At 48.8% G+C, this 15,006-nt stretch overlaps 1 protein-coding gene across 1 annotated transcript in view; it reads right to left on the bottom strand.

The window, feature by feature from the left end:
- Window positions 1-852: 852 nt before the first annotated feature.
- The window catches only part of foxn1 (forkhead box N1), a 15,595-nt gene continuing 1,441 nt past the window's right edge, over window positions 853-15,006 (bottom strand). The window contains exons 2-6 of the mRNA XM_061216580.1: window positions 12,846-12,874; window positions 7,415-7,511; window positions 3,383-3,605; window positions 1,954-2,382; window positions 853-974 (exon numbers count right to left, since the gene is read on the bottom strand). Of these exons, the coding sequence (XP_061072564.1) occupies window positions 853-974; window positions 1,954-2,382; window positions 3,383-3,605; window positions 7,415-7,511; window positions 12,846-12,874 (900 nt within the window). The remainder of the gene's footprint in view (window positions 975-1,953; window positions 2,383-3,382; window positions 3,606-7,414; window positions 7,512-12,845; window positions 12,875-15,006) is intronic.

Below are 15,006 nucleotides of genomic sequence, written 5' to 3'. Positions count from 1 at the left end.
CTTCAGCCTTTGTCTTCTTTTGTGGAAGAAAACCTTTGAGAGAAGAGTTAAGTCTGTTGAAAGGCGTTACACCTGCCAGTAGTCAACTGTGACCTGCTCCAATTATGCAAAATATTTAATTTGTTATTATCACGCATAGCATCATACCCGGATTGCTAAATGTCAGTTAGTTTTTGTGACTCATATACTACAAACTAATTCAGCAATTTAAAACTAGGAGCCAGGTATCCCTAATGTTACTGAATAAGCGTTTGAGGCACAACTGACAATATCATAGAACATAAGCTGTTAAGTTACAGTAAATGGGCCTATTTATGTGTGCAGATTTTTACTTTTATCCAATGTTTCTGGTTAAATATTAATTTGTGTCTCGAGACTTGAAACTTAAAAGCGATTTTGTTGCTTTAATTGGGCTGGCCATGTGTAAGATCTGTAATGGGAATATGTGTGGGTTTGACAAAACATCTGACTATTTCTTCAACACAGGACGGTGACTTTTTAATGAAAAGCTTGTCCAATTACCCCTCGTTCACGCCTTTGCTCCACATAATTCCAGTGGAGTGGAGGAGTGGTAGTGGGAGAGTGGAGTAAAGGAGTGTGGAGTGAAAAATCATGGGACACACCCCCAAAATATGGAACGAATTGATCCAAAGAACTATACTGCCGTCTTGTGGAAGGTTTAGCTTGTTCAAGGTCTGAATGAGATCCATGGTTTCACAAAAACTCAGCATCACAATCTCCTCTGTCTGCCTCAGTCATGCACATGCATATTCCATAAGGAGACTGTGTGTCTGTTTTAAAGTCAACAACAATGTCCTCAGCTTATTCCAAATCAAAATTGAGTGAAATCCATCACTGGCAGCAGGGGGAGAGGGTCCCAGTGTGGCTGGAGGGGGCGGGGCTGGCTCCAGTAGGCACGAGCTGCAGCGAATCAGGGGCCAGGCTGTCATCTCTCAGCTCCTCCCACAGGTTACCTGAGAACAGACAGGAAATAACAGGTGAGTGCAGACACCTTATTCCCCCGCCCCCCCTCGGTGTTTGTGGGGTTGAGTGTGTCAATATTACACACCCTGTAGTTGCAGGTGTGTGAGTGTGGGGTTGAGTGTGTCGATGTTACACACCCTGTAGCTGCATGTGTGTGAGTGTGGGGTTGAGTGTGTCGATGTTACACACCCTGTAGCTGCATGTGTGTGAGTGTGGGGTTGAGTGTGTCGATGTTACACACCCTGTAGCTGCATGTGTGTGAGTGTGGGGTTGAGTGTGTCAATATTACACACCCTGCAGCTGCATGTGTGTGAGTGTGGGGTTGAGTGTGTCGATGTTACACACCCTGTAGCTGCATGTGTGTGAGTGTGGGGTTGAGTGTGTCGATGTTACACACCCTGTAGCTGCATGTGTGTGAGTGTGGGGTTGAGTGTGTCAATATTACACACCCTGCAGCTGCATGTGTGTGAGTGTGGGGTTGAGTGTGTCGATGTTACACACCCTGTAGCTGCATGTGTGTGAGTGTGGGGTTGAGTGTGTCAATATTACACACCCTGCAGCTGCATGTGTGTGAGTGTGGGGTTGAGTGTGTCGATGTTACACACCCTGTAGCTGCATGTGTGTGAGTGTGGGGTTGAGTGTGTCGATGTTACACACCCTGCAGCTGCATGTGTGTGAGTGTGGGGTTGAGTGTGTCGATGTTACACACCCTGTAGCTGCATGTGTGTGAGTGTGGGGTTGAGTGTGTCGATGTTACACACCCTGTAGCTGCATGTGTGTGAGTGTGGGGTTGAGTGTGTCGATGTTACACACCCTGTAGCTGCAAGTCGGTGAGCGTGGGGTTGAGTGTGTCGATGTTACACACCCTGTAGCTGCATGTGTGTGAGTGTGGGGTTGAGTGTGTCGATGTTACACACCCTGTAGCTGCATGTGTGTGAGTGTGGGGTTGAGTGTGTCGATGTTACACACCCTGTAGCTGCAAGTCGGTGAGCGTGGGGTTGAGTGTGTCGATGTCGTTGCAGGGTTCCCCGTCCATCAGCAGCTCCTGTATGGTTCTGGGCCTCCAGTGCTCCCCCTGTCGGGTGGAGCTGTAGGGTGGGGTCTGAGCTGCCAGGGGCACTTCCAGGCCGCCTGTCTCCTGTGGAATCCCAGAGGAGGGGTATGAGAAGGGGGGCGGGACAAGGCCTTGGAGGGAGTGGCCAAACGCGTAACCAGGGGGTGCTGGCTGGGATTGGCTGAAGGAGGGGGGCGTGTCCGAGCCAGGCCTGCCTCGTGGGGGCGGAGTCTGCCCTGGGGTGCCAGGGTTGGCAGGGCCTTGGAGGTGGCTGGGGCAGCCGAAGTAGGAGGGGACATGTCTCCGGAAGTCAGGGTTCTCTCCCAGCAGGCGCCCAAGTTCCTCTGGAGGACAGAGACAGACCCAGAGACACAGTGAAAATGTCCACTAGTGTACCCATATAACTACAGCTCACTGAATCAGCTAGTCTAACCATATGAGTCCAGCTCGCTGAATGAGCAGGTGTGAGTGTATGAGTCCAGCTCACTGAATGAGCAGGTGTGAGTGTATGAGTCCAGCTCACTGAATGAGCAGGTGAATCTGCTCGGGGGGACTCGGGGGACACGGGGGACTCGGGGGACACGGGGGACTCGGGGGACTCGGGGGACACGGGGGACTCGGGGGACTCGGGGGACTCGGGGGGACTCGGGGGGACACGGGGGACTCGGGGGACTCGAGGGGACACGGGGGACACGGGGGACTCGGGGGACTCGGGGGGACTCGAGGGGACACGGGGGACACGGGGGACTCGGGGGACTCGGGGGGACTCGGGGGGACACGGGGGACTCGGGGGACTCGGGGGGACTCGGGGGACTCGGGGGACTCGGGGGGACTCGGGGGGACACGGGGGACTCGGGGGGACTCGGGGGGACTCGGGGGGACACGGGGGACTCGGGGGGACTCGGGGGGACACGGGGGACTCGGGGGGACACAGGGGGACTCGGGGGGACACGGGGGACACGGGGGACTCGGGGGGACTCGGGGGGACACGGGGGACACGGGGGACTCGGGGGACTCGGGGGGACTCGGGGGGACACGGGGGACTCGGGGGACTCGGGGGGACTCGGGGGGACACGGGGGACTCGGGGGACTCGGGGGGACTCGGGGGGACACGGGGGACTCGGGGGGACTCGGGGGGACTCGGGGGGACACGGGGGACTCGGGGGGACTCGGGGGGACACGGGGGACTCGGGGGGACACAGGGGGACTCGGGGGGACACGGGGGACACGGGGGACTCGGGGGGACTCGGGGGGACACGGGGGACACGGGGGACTCGGGGGGACTCGGGGGGACACGGGGGACACGGGGGACTCGGGGGACTCGAGGGGACTCGGGGGACTTGCCTGGCCGGGCCATGCTCTTGTGCACGGTCAGCGGGTCCTTGCGGCGCCACTTGTGCAGCTCCTCCTGCATCTTCTCCACGCGGGCGGGGTTCAGCGCCCACAGACAGCCCTTCCGCAAGGCCCCGCCTCCAGCCCCGCCCCCACTCCGTGTCTCCACCTTCTCAAAGCACTTGTTCAGAGACAGGTTGTGGCGGACCGAGTTCTTCCACCCGTCAGGGGCAGTCTGTGGGCCAATGAGGAGACAGGACATGTGTCGGGGTACTGCAAAGCACCGGTCGAAAGGGATGATAGGTTTGAGTGACTTCTAAGTCAGCGACTGCAGTTTCTCAATGTCATCGGTTCATCCTTATGGTGAGAATGGATATAATAAGTTTAATCACCTAAATGTTATTTATGTCATGGGCAGTACTGGCATGATGATTCCTGTTAATAAATTCTCAGAACTATTTAATTAATTTTTATGCCATTTGTCCTGGAGCATACCCTCCCCCCCAGCTCTTAGTGCCTCATATTTCAGGCGTTTGGAGAGTGGCCATGTTCCAGGACATGAGGGAGCACCTGTCTGCCCTGCATGTGAGCACCTGTCTGCTCTGCATGTGGGCACCAGCAGCTGCTCGCAGTATAGAAAGGGCTCATTCACTAAGCTTACTGTGAAACCCACCTGAGCCTCCTCAGGCAGACACCTGCTGTTTTCCCCTGAGTTACACTCAGGAGCTGGCTGTCTCTGCGATAGTGTCTGGCTCATTTAATCCAGTGGTTAAACAGCAATGCACAGTCATTTACAAAGGTTTCATTTGCTTTCATTTGATGCCTCCATTTTCAGATTTATTAACTATGATGTATCTGATGGTGTTGTGCCTGTCCTGTTCTGGTCTGATGGTGTATCTGGTGGTGTATCTGATGGTGTTGTGCCTGTCCTGTTCTGGTCTGATGGTGTATCTGGTGGTGTATCTGATGGTGTTGTGCCTGTTGGAAAGCATATCAAATCTTCCATGATTATTACCATGATAAGTAATTTAATGGTTAACAATTATTCACAATTACATGATTATCCAAATGGTGCTCAGGGCTAATTGGATAATCATTAATAATATTTATAGTTACATGTATTTAACTAGGTAGGTCACCTGAGAGCTCAGTTCTCATTGGCCACATGTGGAATCTGAATGGATAGGCAATATGAGGGATTGTGTAGCCAATCAGATGTTTGTTGACAGGTATTTTTATATGTATGTTTATTACAACTAAAACCAAGCAGATTCCAAGCCTCACATAAAATACTTGCCTGTGCAGAACTTTGTCAGTGCTGTACCCTGCCTGTGCTGAACTCTACCCCAAACCCATCTACTCCTACAGCTAAACCTACAGACATTACCCAAAGCCCATCTACTCCTACAGCTAAACCTACAGACACTACCCAAAGCCCATCTACTCCTACAGCTAAACCTACAGACACTACCCAAAGCCCATCTACTCCTACAGCTAAACCTACAGACACTACCCAAAGCCCATCTACTCCTACAGCTAAACCTACAGACACTACCCAAAGCCCATCTACTCCTACAGCTAAACCTACAGACACTATCCAAAGCCCATCTACTCCTATAGCTAAACCTACAGACACTACCCAAAGCCCATCTACTCCTACAGCTAAACCTACAGACACTACCCAAAGCCCATCTACTCCTACAGCTAAACCTACAGACACTACCCAAAGCCCATCTACTCCTACAGCTAAACTTACAGCTGCTGCCAGATATGCAGTAGCTATGAAAATAATTGTTTCTTCTGAGGAATGTTCCTGTTGAACCCAATGGAAAAACAATTATTGTAGTATCTACTGCATGTCTGGCAGCAGCACGGTAGTTTGAGGCTCATTTGATACCTTGATGACTTAAAGCCATTTAGCCAACAAATGTGTTCCATACTGTATCAGCATAATAATCAGAATCCAGTCCCACCCCCCAATTCCCATATAGATCCCATTAAATTGAAAGAGTTTTAGTATCGCTTGTAGGACAACCTGAAAATAAGGTATCCAGACTCTGATGACGTTGGTCGGTCACAAACATCAGGACGCAAAGGCATGCAAAGGACATGCAACAAAATACTAAACATTACTACTTTCATTTACATAACATTGCTGTGTCACAAACATTATGGTGCCCTGAAATGGGGGGACTATGTAAAAACACTGCTGTAATTTCTCTATGGTGAAACCAAAATGTATAAACATTTTCTTTATTAGAACGGTTGATTGAGATACCTTCACCCCTGCCTTGTGGAGATTGTGTGTGATGTCACTGATTGATCTTTTGGGGTTTTTCTTCACAGCTCTCACACTGTTTCTGTCATCAACTGTTGTTGGTCAACCTTGGTCGACCTGTTCGATGTCAGTTGATCTGTACATCAGTGGTTTCATTCTTTGTTGTTCAAGCTATCCCCAATGCTTGTGCAATGGCTCTGATCAATTTCCCCTCTTCAAAATGGCTTGCTTTTGGTTTATCTTTACTAACACAAATGCACAGGCAATTCACAGGCAAAACCCAAGGCTAAAACCTAGAGTAGACATTCAGAACTATTTATTGTTTGACCAATCAATCTAACAGGACACATCTGGGCAACAAGAAACACCCATTCCAATACATTTGCTCACCTAAAAATGGGGTGGTCTGATACAAAAGGTGAAGTTGTTTAACAAATCTTGAAAAAAATACCAGGAAATAAAAGCTGAAATTCAGATCTGTCATCTCATGTACACATTTTGACCTCAAACTCAATTGTCTTCAGTGTATTGCAAAAACAAAGGAATTGACCTTGCTGTTCCAATACTTATAGAGGGGACTGTATACTGCATATACAGTGCAGGCACCCAAACATGTAGACACACACACACACAGGCCATGAGGCTAAAAGAGAAAGGCTTACACAGGCCATGGAGAGTGTGATTATACAGCCAACTGCCTCAGTTACTGAGCTGTGATTAAAGCAACTACACAAACCCAGCTGACCACAGAGGGAACATTGCACAGCAACTTCACAAACCCACCTGACCACAGAGTGAACATCGCACAGTAACTACACAAACCCACCTGACCACAGAGTGAACATTGCACAGCAACTAAACAAACCCACCTGACCACAGAGTGAACATCGCACAGTAACTACACAAACCCACCTGACCACAGAGTGAACATTGCACAGCAACTACACAAACCCACCTGACCACAGAGTGAACATCGCACAGTAACTACACAAACCCACCTGACCACAGAGTGAACATCGCACAGTAACTACACAACCCACCTGACCACAGAGTGAACATTGCACAGCAACTAAACAAACCCACCTGACCACAGAGTGAACATCGCACAGTAACTACACAAACCCACCTGACCACAGAGTGAACATTGCACAGCAACTACACAAACCCACCTGACCACAGAGTGAACATCGCACAGTAACTACACAAACCCACCTGACCACAGAGTGAACATTGCACAGCAACTACACAACCCACCTGACCACAGAGTGAACATCGCACAGCAACTACGCAAACACACCTGACCACAGAGGGAACATCGCACAGCAACTACACAAACCCACCTGACCACAGAGTGAACATCGCACAGTAACTACACAAACCCACCTGACCACAGAGTGAACATTGCACGGCAACTACGCAAACCCACCTGACCACAGAGTGAACATTGCACAGCAACTACACAAACCCACCTGACCACAGAGTGAACATTGCACAGCAACTTCACAAACCCACCTGACCACAGAGTGAACATTGCACAGCAACTACACAAACCCACCTGACCATAGAGTGAACATCGCACAGGAAAGGAGCACTGCTTCTTCATGCTCTCCATTTACTATGAAGTAAAGGAGAGGAGAGAAAGAGAGAAAGAGAGGAACACGGAAGAGGCTCTGCATAGGGGACAGGGGAGGGCAGGGGAAGAGCTGAAGAGTGTGGGAGGAGAGGAGAGAGCTGAGAAATGACATCACACGGTGATGCACGTTCACCTTGAAGTAAGGGAAGTGCTCGGTCATGAAGCCATAAATCTCGCTGACGGGCAGGCTGCCCGTCCGGCTGCTCTTGAGCGCCATGAAGATGAGGATGCTGTGGAGAGATGAAGGCCTTGGTCAGGAATCACACACATCTGTGTTCTGTGATGAGATGTCTAGAGTATATCAGGAATCACACACATCTGTGTTCTGCGATGAGATGTCTAGAGTATATCAGGAATCACACACATCTGTGTTCTGTGATGACATGTCTAGAGTGTCTGTGAACAGAATGCTGGGATAGGCTGCAGACATAGATATTGTACATCAGACTTGCCATCATTGTTTCCAGTCAACATAGCCCTGACACTAACTACCACAGAAACATACTAATGCCTTGCTGTACACCTAGATTCACATCTCACTTACATAGTCACATTCATATTCTAACGAAGAAACTCAACCAGAAACTGTATGTATTTAACAAAATCAGACCTTATCTTTCCCACACAGTATCTGACACATACTTACATGCAATCATTCTTTCAACAATATCATACTGCCTCCCAATCTGGTCCCTCATCACAAAGGAAATCATTGAACCAATAAGCAAGACTATAGAATAGAGCCTATAGGATCCATAGCAATCTTCCTCCCTGGACTCACCATTGCATTGCACTTTCACATTCCAACGTCTTGACTTTCCAAAACTTTAAAAAGATTAAGCCATTAAATCTTACTTTCAGATTCAGAACAATCACTCCCTTCCCTCACTTACTGTGCTACTTCCACGACACAAGCCAGGAACGCATCACGAGATCACTTTCACTAGCACTTAATCCTGCATTGGCTTATAAAACAACTGTGGCCAAAGATCTTTTTTTCACACATACACCAACATTTGGAATGTGATCCCATATCACACCAGAGTAATATCCTCTATTTCACACTTCAAAAGGGTATTTAAAATTAATCTACAGTGTCTGTAGGTTTAGCTGTAGGCATAGATTGGCTTGGGGTAGAGTGTCTGTAGGTTTATCTGTAGGAATAGATGGGTTTGGGGTAGAGTGTCTGTAGGTTTACCTGTAGGAGTAGATGGGTTTGGGTAGTGTCTGTAGGTTTACCTGTAGGAGTAGATGGGTTTGGGGTGGAGTGTCTGTAGGTTTATCTGTAGGAGTAGATGGGTTTGGGGTAGAGTGTCTGTAGCTTTACCTGTAGTGTCTATAGGTTTACCTGTAGGAGTAGATGGGTTTGGGTAGAGTGTCTGTAGCTTTACCTGTAGTGTCGGTAGGTTTACCTGTAGGAGTAGATGGGTTTGGGGTAGAGTGTCTGTAGCTTTACCTGTAGTGTCTGTAGGTTTACCTGTAGGAGTAGATGGGTTTGGGGTAGAGTGTCTGTAGCTTTACCTGTAGTGTCTGTAGGTTTACCCGTAGGAGTAGATGGGTTTGGGGTAGAGTGTCTGTAGCTTTACCTGTATTGTCTGTAGGTTTACCTGTAGGAGTAGATGGGTTTGGGGTAGAGTGTCTGTAGGTTTACCTGTAGGAGTAGATGGGTTTGGGGTAGAGTGTCTGTAGGTTTACCTGTAGTGTCTGTAGGTTTACCTGTAGGAGTAGATGGGTTTGGGTTAGAGTGTCTTTAGGTTTACCTGTAGGAGTAGATGGGTTTGGGGTAGAGTGTCTGTAGGTTTACCTCTAGGAGTAGATGGGTTTGGGGTAGAGTGTCTGTAGGTTTACCTCTAGGAGTAGATGGGTTTGGGGTAGAGTGTCTGTAGGTTTACCTGTAGGAGTAGATGGGTTTGGGTAGTGTCTGTAGGTTTACCTGTAGGAGTAGATGGGTTTGGGGTGGAGTGTCTGTAGGTTTATCTGTAGGAGTAGATGGGTTTGGGGTAGAGTGTCTGTAGCTTTACCTGTAGTGTCTATAGGTTTACCTGTAGGAGTAGATGGGTTTGGGTAGAGTGTCTGTAGCTTTACCTGTAGTGTCGGTAGGTTTACCTGTAGGAGTAGATGGGTTTGGGGTAGAGTGTCTGTAGCTTTACCTGTAGTGTCTGTAGGTTTACCTGTAGGAGTAGATGGGTTTGGGGTAGAGTGTCTGTAGCTTTACCTGTAGTGTCTGTAGGTTTACCCGTAGGAGTAGATGGGTTTGGGGTAGAGTGTCTGTAGCTTTACCTGTATTGTCTGTAGGTTTACCTGTAGGAGTAGATGGGTTTGGGGTAGAGTGTCTGTAGGTTTACCTGTAGGAGTAGATGGGTTTGGGGTAGAGTGTCTGTAGGTTTACCTGTAGTGTCTGTAGGTTTACCTGTAGGAGTAGATGGGTTTGGGTTAGAGTGTCTTTAGGTTTACCTGTAGGAGTAGATGGGTTTGGGGTAGAGTGTCTGTAGGTTTACCTCTAGGAATAGATGGGTTTGGGGTAGAGTGTCTGTAGGTTTACCTCTAGGAGTAGATGGGTTTGGGGTAGAGGGTCTGTAGGTTTACCTGTAGGAGTAGATGTGTTTGGGGTGGAGTGTCTGTAGGTTTACCTGTAGTGTCTGTAGGTTTACCTGTAGGAGTAGATGGGTTTGGGGTAGAGTGTCTGTAGGTTTACCTGTAGTGTCTGTAGGTTTACCTGTAGGAGTAGATGGGTTTGGGGTAGAGTGTCTTTAGGTTTACCTGTAGGAGTAGATGGGTTTGGGGTACAGTGTCTGTAGGTTTACCTGTAGTGTCTGTAGGTTTACCTGTAGGAGTAGATGGGTTTTGGGTAGAGTGTCTGTAGGTTTACCTGTAGGAGTAGATGGGTTTGGGGTAGAGTGTCTGTAGGTTTACCTGTAGTGTCTGTAGGTTTACCTGTAGGAGTAGATGGGTTTGGGTTAGAGTGTCTTTAGGTTTACCTGTAGGAGTAGATGGGTTTGGGGTAGAGTGTCTGTAGGTTTACCTCTAGGAGTAGATGGGTTTGGGGTAGAGTGTCTGTAGGTTTACCTGTAGGAGTAGATGTGTTTGGGGTGGAGTGTCTGTAGGTTTACCTGTAGTGTCTGTAGGTTTACCTGTAGGAGTAGATAGGTTTGGGGTAGAGTGTCTGTAGGTTTACCTGTAGGAGTAGATGGGTTTGGGGTGGAGTGTCTGTAGCTTTACCTGTAGTGTCTGTAGGTTTACCTGTAGGAGTAGATGGGTTTGGGGTGGAGTGTCTGTAGCTTTACCTGTAGTGTCTGTAGGTTTACCTGTAGGAGTAGATGGGTTTGGGGTAGAGTGTCTGTAGGTTTACCTCTAGGAGTAGATGGGTTTGGGGTAGAGTGTCTGTAGGTTTACCTGTAGGAGTAGATGTGTTTGGGGTGGAGTGTCTGTAGGTTTACCTGTAGTGTCTGTAGGTTTACCTGTAGGAGTAGATAGGTTTGGGGTAGAGTGTCTGTAGGTTTACCTGTAGTGTCTGTAGGTTTACCTGTAGGAGTAGATGGGTTTGGGGTAGAGTGTCTGTAGGTTTACCTGTAGGAGTAGATGGGTTTGGGGTAGAGTGTCTGTAGCTTTACCTGTAGTGTCTGTAGGTTTACCTGTAGTGTCTGTAGGTTTACCTGTAGGAGTAGATGGGTTTGGGGTAGAGTGTCTGTAGGTTTACCTGTAGGAGTAGATGGGTTTGGGGTAGAGTGTCTGTAGGTTTACCTGTAGTGTCTGTAGGTTTACCTGTAGGAGTAGATGGGTTTGGGGTAGAGTGTCTTTAGGTTTACCTGTAGTGTCTGTAGGTTTACCTGTAGGAGTAGATGGGTTTGGGTTAGAGTGTCTTTAGGTTTACCTGTAGGAGTAGATGGGTTTGGGGTAGAGTGTCTGTAGGTTTACCTGTAGGAGTAGATGTGTTTGGGGTGGAGTGTCTGTAGGTTTACCTGTAGTGTCTGTAGGTTTACCTGTAGGAGTAGATAGGTTTGGGGTAGAGTGTCTGTAGGTTTACCTGTAGGAGTAGATGGGTTTGGGGTGGAGTGTCTGTAGCTTTACCTGTAGTGTCTGTAGGTTTACCTGTAGGAGTAGATGGGTTTGGGGTGGAGTGTCTGTAGCTTTACCTGTAGTGTCTGTAGGTTTACCTGTAGGAGTAGATGGGTTTGGGGTAGAGTGTCTGTAGGTTTACCTGTAGTGTCTGTAGGTTTACCTGTAGGAGTAGATGGGTTTGGGGTAGAGTGTCTTTAGGTTTACCTGTAGGAGTAGATGGGTTTGGGGTAGAGTGTCTGTAGGTTTACCTCTAGGAGTAGATGGGTTTGGGGTAGAGTGTCTGTAGGTTTACCTGTAGGAGTAGATGTGTTTGGGGTGGAGTGTCTGTAGGTTTACCTGTAGTGTCTGTAGGTTTACCTGTAGGAGTAGATAGGTTTGGGGTAGAGTGTCTGTAGGTTTACCTGTAGTGTCTGTAGGTTTACCTGTAGGAGTAGATGGGTTTGGGGTAGAGTGTCTGTAGGTTTACCTGTAGTGTCTGTAGGTTTACCTGTAGGAGTAGATGGGTTTGGGGTAGAGTGTCTGTAGGTTTACCTGTAGGAGTAGATGGGTTTGGGGTAGAGTGTCTGTAGGTTTACCTGTAGTGTCTGTAGGTTTACCTGTAGGAGTAGATGGGTTTGGGGTAGAGTGTCTTTAGGTTTACCTGTAGGAGTAGATGGGTTTGGGGTAGAGTGTCTATAGCTTTACCTGTAGTGTCTGTAGGTTTACCTGTAGGAGTAGATGGGTTTGGGGTAGAGTGTCTGTAGCTTTACCTGTAGTGTCTGTAGGTTTACCCGTAGGAGTAGATGGGTTTGGGGTAGAGTGTCTGTAGCTTTACCTGTAGTGTCTGTAGGTTTACCTGTAGGAGTAGATGGGTTTGGGGTGGAGTGTCTGTAGCTTTACCTGTAGTGTCTGTAGGTTTACCTGTAGGAGTAGATAGGTTTGGGGTAGAGTGTCTGTAGGTTTACCTGTAGGAGTAGATGGGTTTGGGTAGAGTGTCTGTAGCTTTACCTGTAGTGTCTGTAGGTTTACCTGTAGGAGTAGATGGGTTTGGGGTAGAGTGTCTGTAGCTTTACCTGTAGTGTCTGTAGGTTTACCTGTAGGAGTAGATGGGTTTGGGGTAGAGTGTCTGTAGCTTTACCTGTAGTGTCTGTAGGTTTACCTGTAGGAGTAGATGGGTTTGGGTAGAGTGTCTGTAGGTTTACCTGTAGGAGTAGATGGGTTTGGGTAGAGTGTCTGTAGCTTTACCTGTAGTGTCTGTAGGTTTACCTGTAGGAGTAGATGGGTTTGGGGTAGAGTGTCAGTAGCTTTACCTGTAGTGTCTGTAGGTTTACCTGTAGGAGTAGATGGGTTTGGGGTAGAGTGTCTGTAGCTTTACCTGTAGTGTCTGTAGGTTTACCTGTAGGAGTAGATGGGTTTGGGGTAGAGTGTCTGTAGCTTTACCTGTAGTGCCTGTAGGTTTACCTGTAGGAGTAGATGGGTTTGGGGTAGAGTGTCTGTAGCTTTACCTGTAGTGCCTGTAGGTTTACCTGTAGGAGTAGATGGGTTTGGGGTGGAGTGTCTGTAGGTTTACCTGTAGGAGTAGATGGGTTTGGGGTGGAGTGTCTGTAGGTTTACCTGTAGGAGTAGATGGGTTTGGGGTGGAGTGTCTGTAGGTTTACCTGTAGGAGTAGATGGGTTTGGGGTAGAGTGTAGAACTGTCCTGCGGGCCCTGATGGGGGAAGCACTGTAAACTGTAGCCTGACTGTCCAACTGCCGAAAGCATACCTGCTGGAAACTGAGACAGAGGAGATAATGGCTCTGTACTCCACAATTTTAGATTTGTAATCCAACAACAGTATGTCCATGTGGTTAATATGCAGATTTTCCGCTTTTATTAAAGGGTAATTTTACACATTTTGGTTTTACCATGTAGAACTTACACCTTTTTTTCCATACACCCCCCATTACAGGACACCATAATATTTGGGGCAAGTGACTTAGTCAGGCATGTTCAATCACTTCCTTAGTGCAGGTACCGTACCCATTTTAGGGGGGACTATGTATAAAAGCATGACCAAAAGTAATTGGACAGTTGGCTTCTCAGCTATTTCTGATTAGTCAGGTGTATTCAATTGCTTCCTTGTGCAACAATAAGAAAGCTTTCTATATCTAGTCTAGAATTTAGGCTTTTCATTTGACATTTTGTCAACATGAGGACCAGAGTTGTGCCCAGCTTTGTCTTACCTGCTGAAAGGGATGCTGGGAAGTGTAGGCACTGTGGGTGTGAGAGGGACTTTCTGAGTATTTTGGCTGTGCTCCCTAGGGCAGGAGACAGAAAGGGGCAGTCAGTGAAGCTTTGGGAGATCCCATGCAGGGAGTCAGGCAGACCTGAAACCCGGGCCAGAAGGCTTCCACATGCATCATATAGAGATCAAGAACAACCCCCCACCCCCACAGAGTCCTAGCCCTCTCATTCCTACCCTTCCTCTCGGGGGCTGTAGACACTCCCTGTATGGGTCCCAGGCTCTCTGCTGCCCCCCGTTGTCAGGGTGGGAATGTGTAGCTGGGAGTGGCTGAGGGAGATCCATGCTCTGGAAGTGCCCAGGGGGGAGTGGGTACTGGGGATAGGGGGGCGGGAGGAGGGGTCGCCCCCCGTCGCTGTGCTGACGTTGGTAAGGGTGGAAATGCCGTCTTCCCTCGTCTGTAACTGCCCCGTCTGCACTGCGCCTCCGGCCCCTCTGCGCAGGACTGCCCTTCAGCCTGTGGGGGGCGCTGTCTGAGACGGGAAACGCTGCTGAGCCCTCCCTGGCGCTGGTCTTCACATGCTTTCAAAGACACCATAAAACAGTGGGTTATTAAACCCTGATCCACACTGACCCCCAAAACCACTGATCCACACTGACCCCCAAAACCACTAATCCACACTGAACCCCAAAACCACTGATCCACACTGACCCCCAAAACCACTAATCCACACTGAACCCCAAAACCACTAATCCACACTGACCCCCAAAACCACTGATCCACACTGACCCCCAAAACCACTGATCCACACTGACCCCCAAAACCACTGATCCACACTGACCCCCAAAACCACTGATCCACACTGACCCCCAAAACCACTGATCCACACTGACCCCCAAAACCACTGATCCACACTGACCCCCAAAACCACTGATCCACACTGACCCCCAAAACCACTGATCCACACTGACCCCCAAAACCACTGATCCACACTGACCCCCAAAACCACTGATCCACACTGACCCCCAAAACCACTGATCCACACTGACCCCCAAAACCACTGATCCACACTGACCCCCAAAACTACTGATCCACACTGAACCCCAAAACCACTGATCCACACTGACCCCCAAAACCACTGATCCACACTGACCCCCAAAACTACTGATCCACACTGACCCCCAAAACCACTGATCCACACTGACCCCCAAAACCACTGATCCACACCAGAACCCAAAACTACTGATCCACACCAGAACCCCATACCACTGATCCACACCGAACCCCAAAACCACTGATCCACACCAGAACCCAAAACCACTGATCCACACCAAACCCCAAAACCACTGATCCACACCAGAACCCAAAACCACTGATCCACACCAGAACCCAAAACTACTGATCCACACCAGAACCCCATACCACTGATCCACACCAGAACTGAAAACTACTGATCCACACCAG

This window comes from Conger conger, chromosome 13 (genome assembly GCF_963514075.1).
Source record: "Conger conger chromosome 13, fConCon1.1, whole genome shotgun sequence".
Classification (NCBI taxonomy): Eukaryota; Metazoa; Chordata; class Actinopteri; order Anguilliformes; family Congridae; genus Conger; species Conger conger.
The sequence above is the reverse complement of the archived record's forward strand: the minus strand, read 5'-3'. Positions and strand labels throughout refer to the sequence as shown.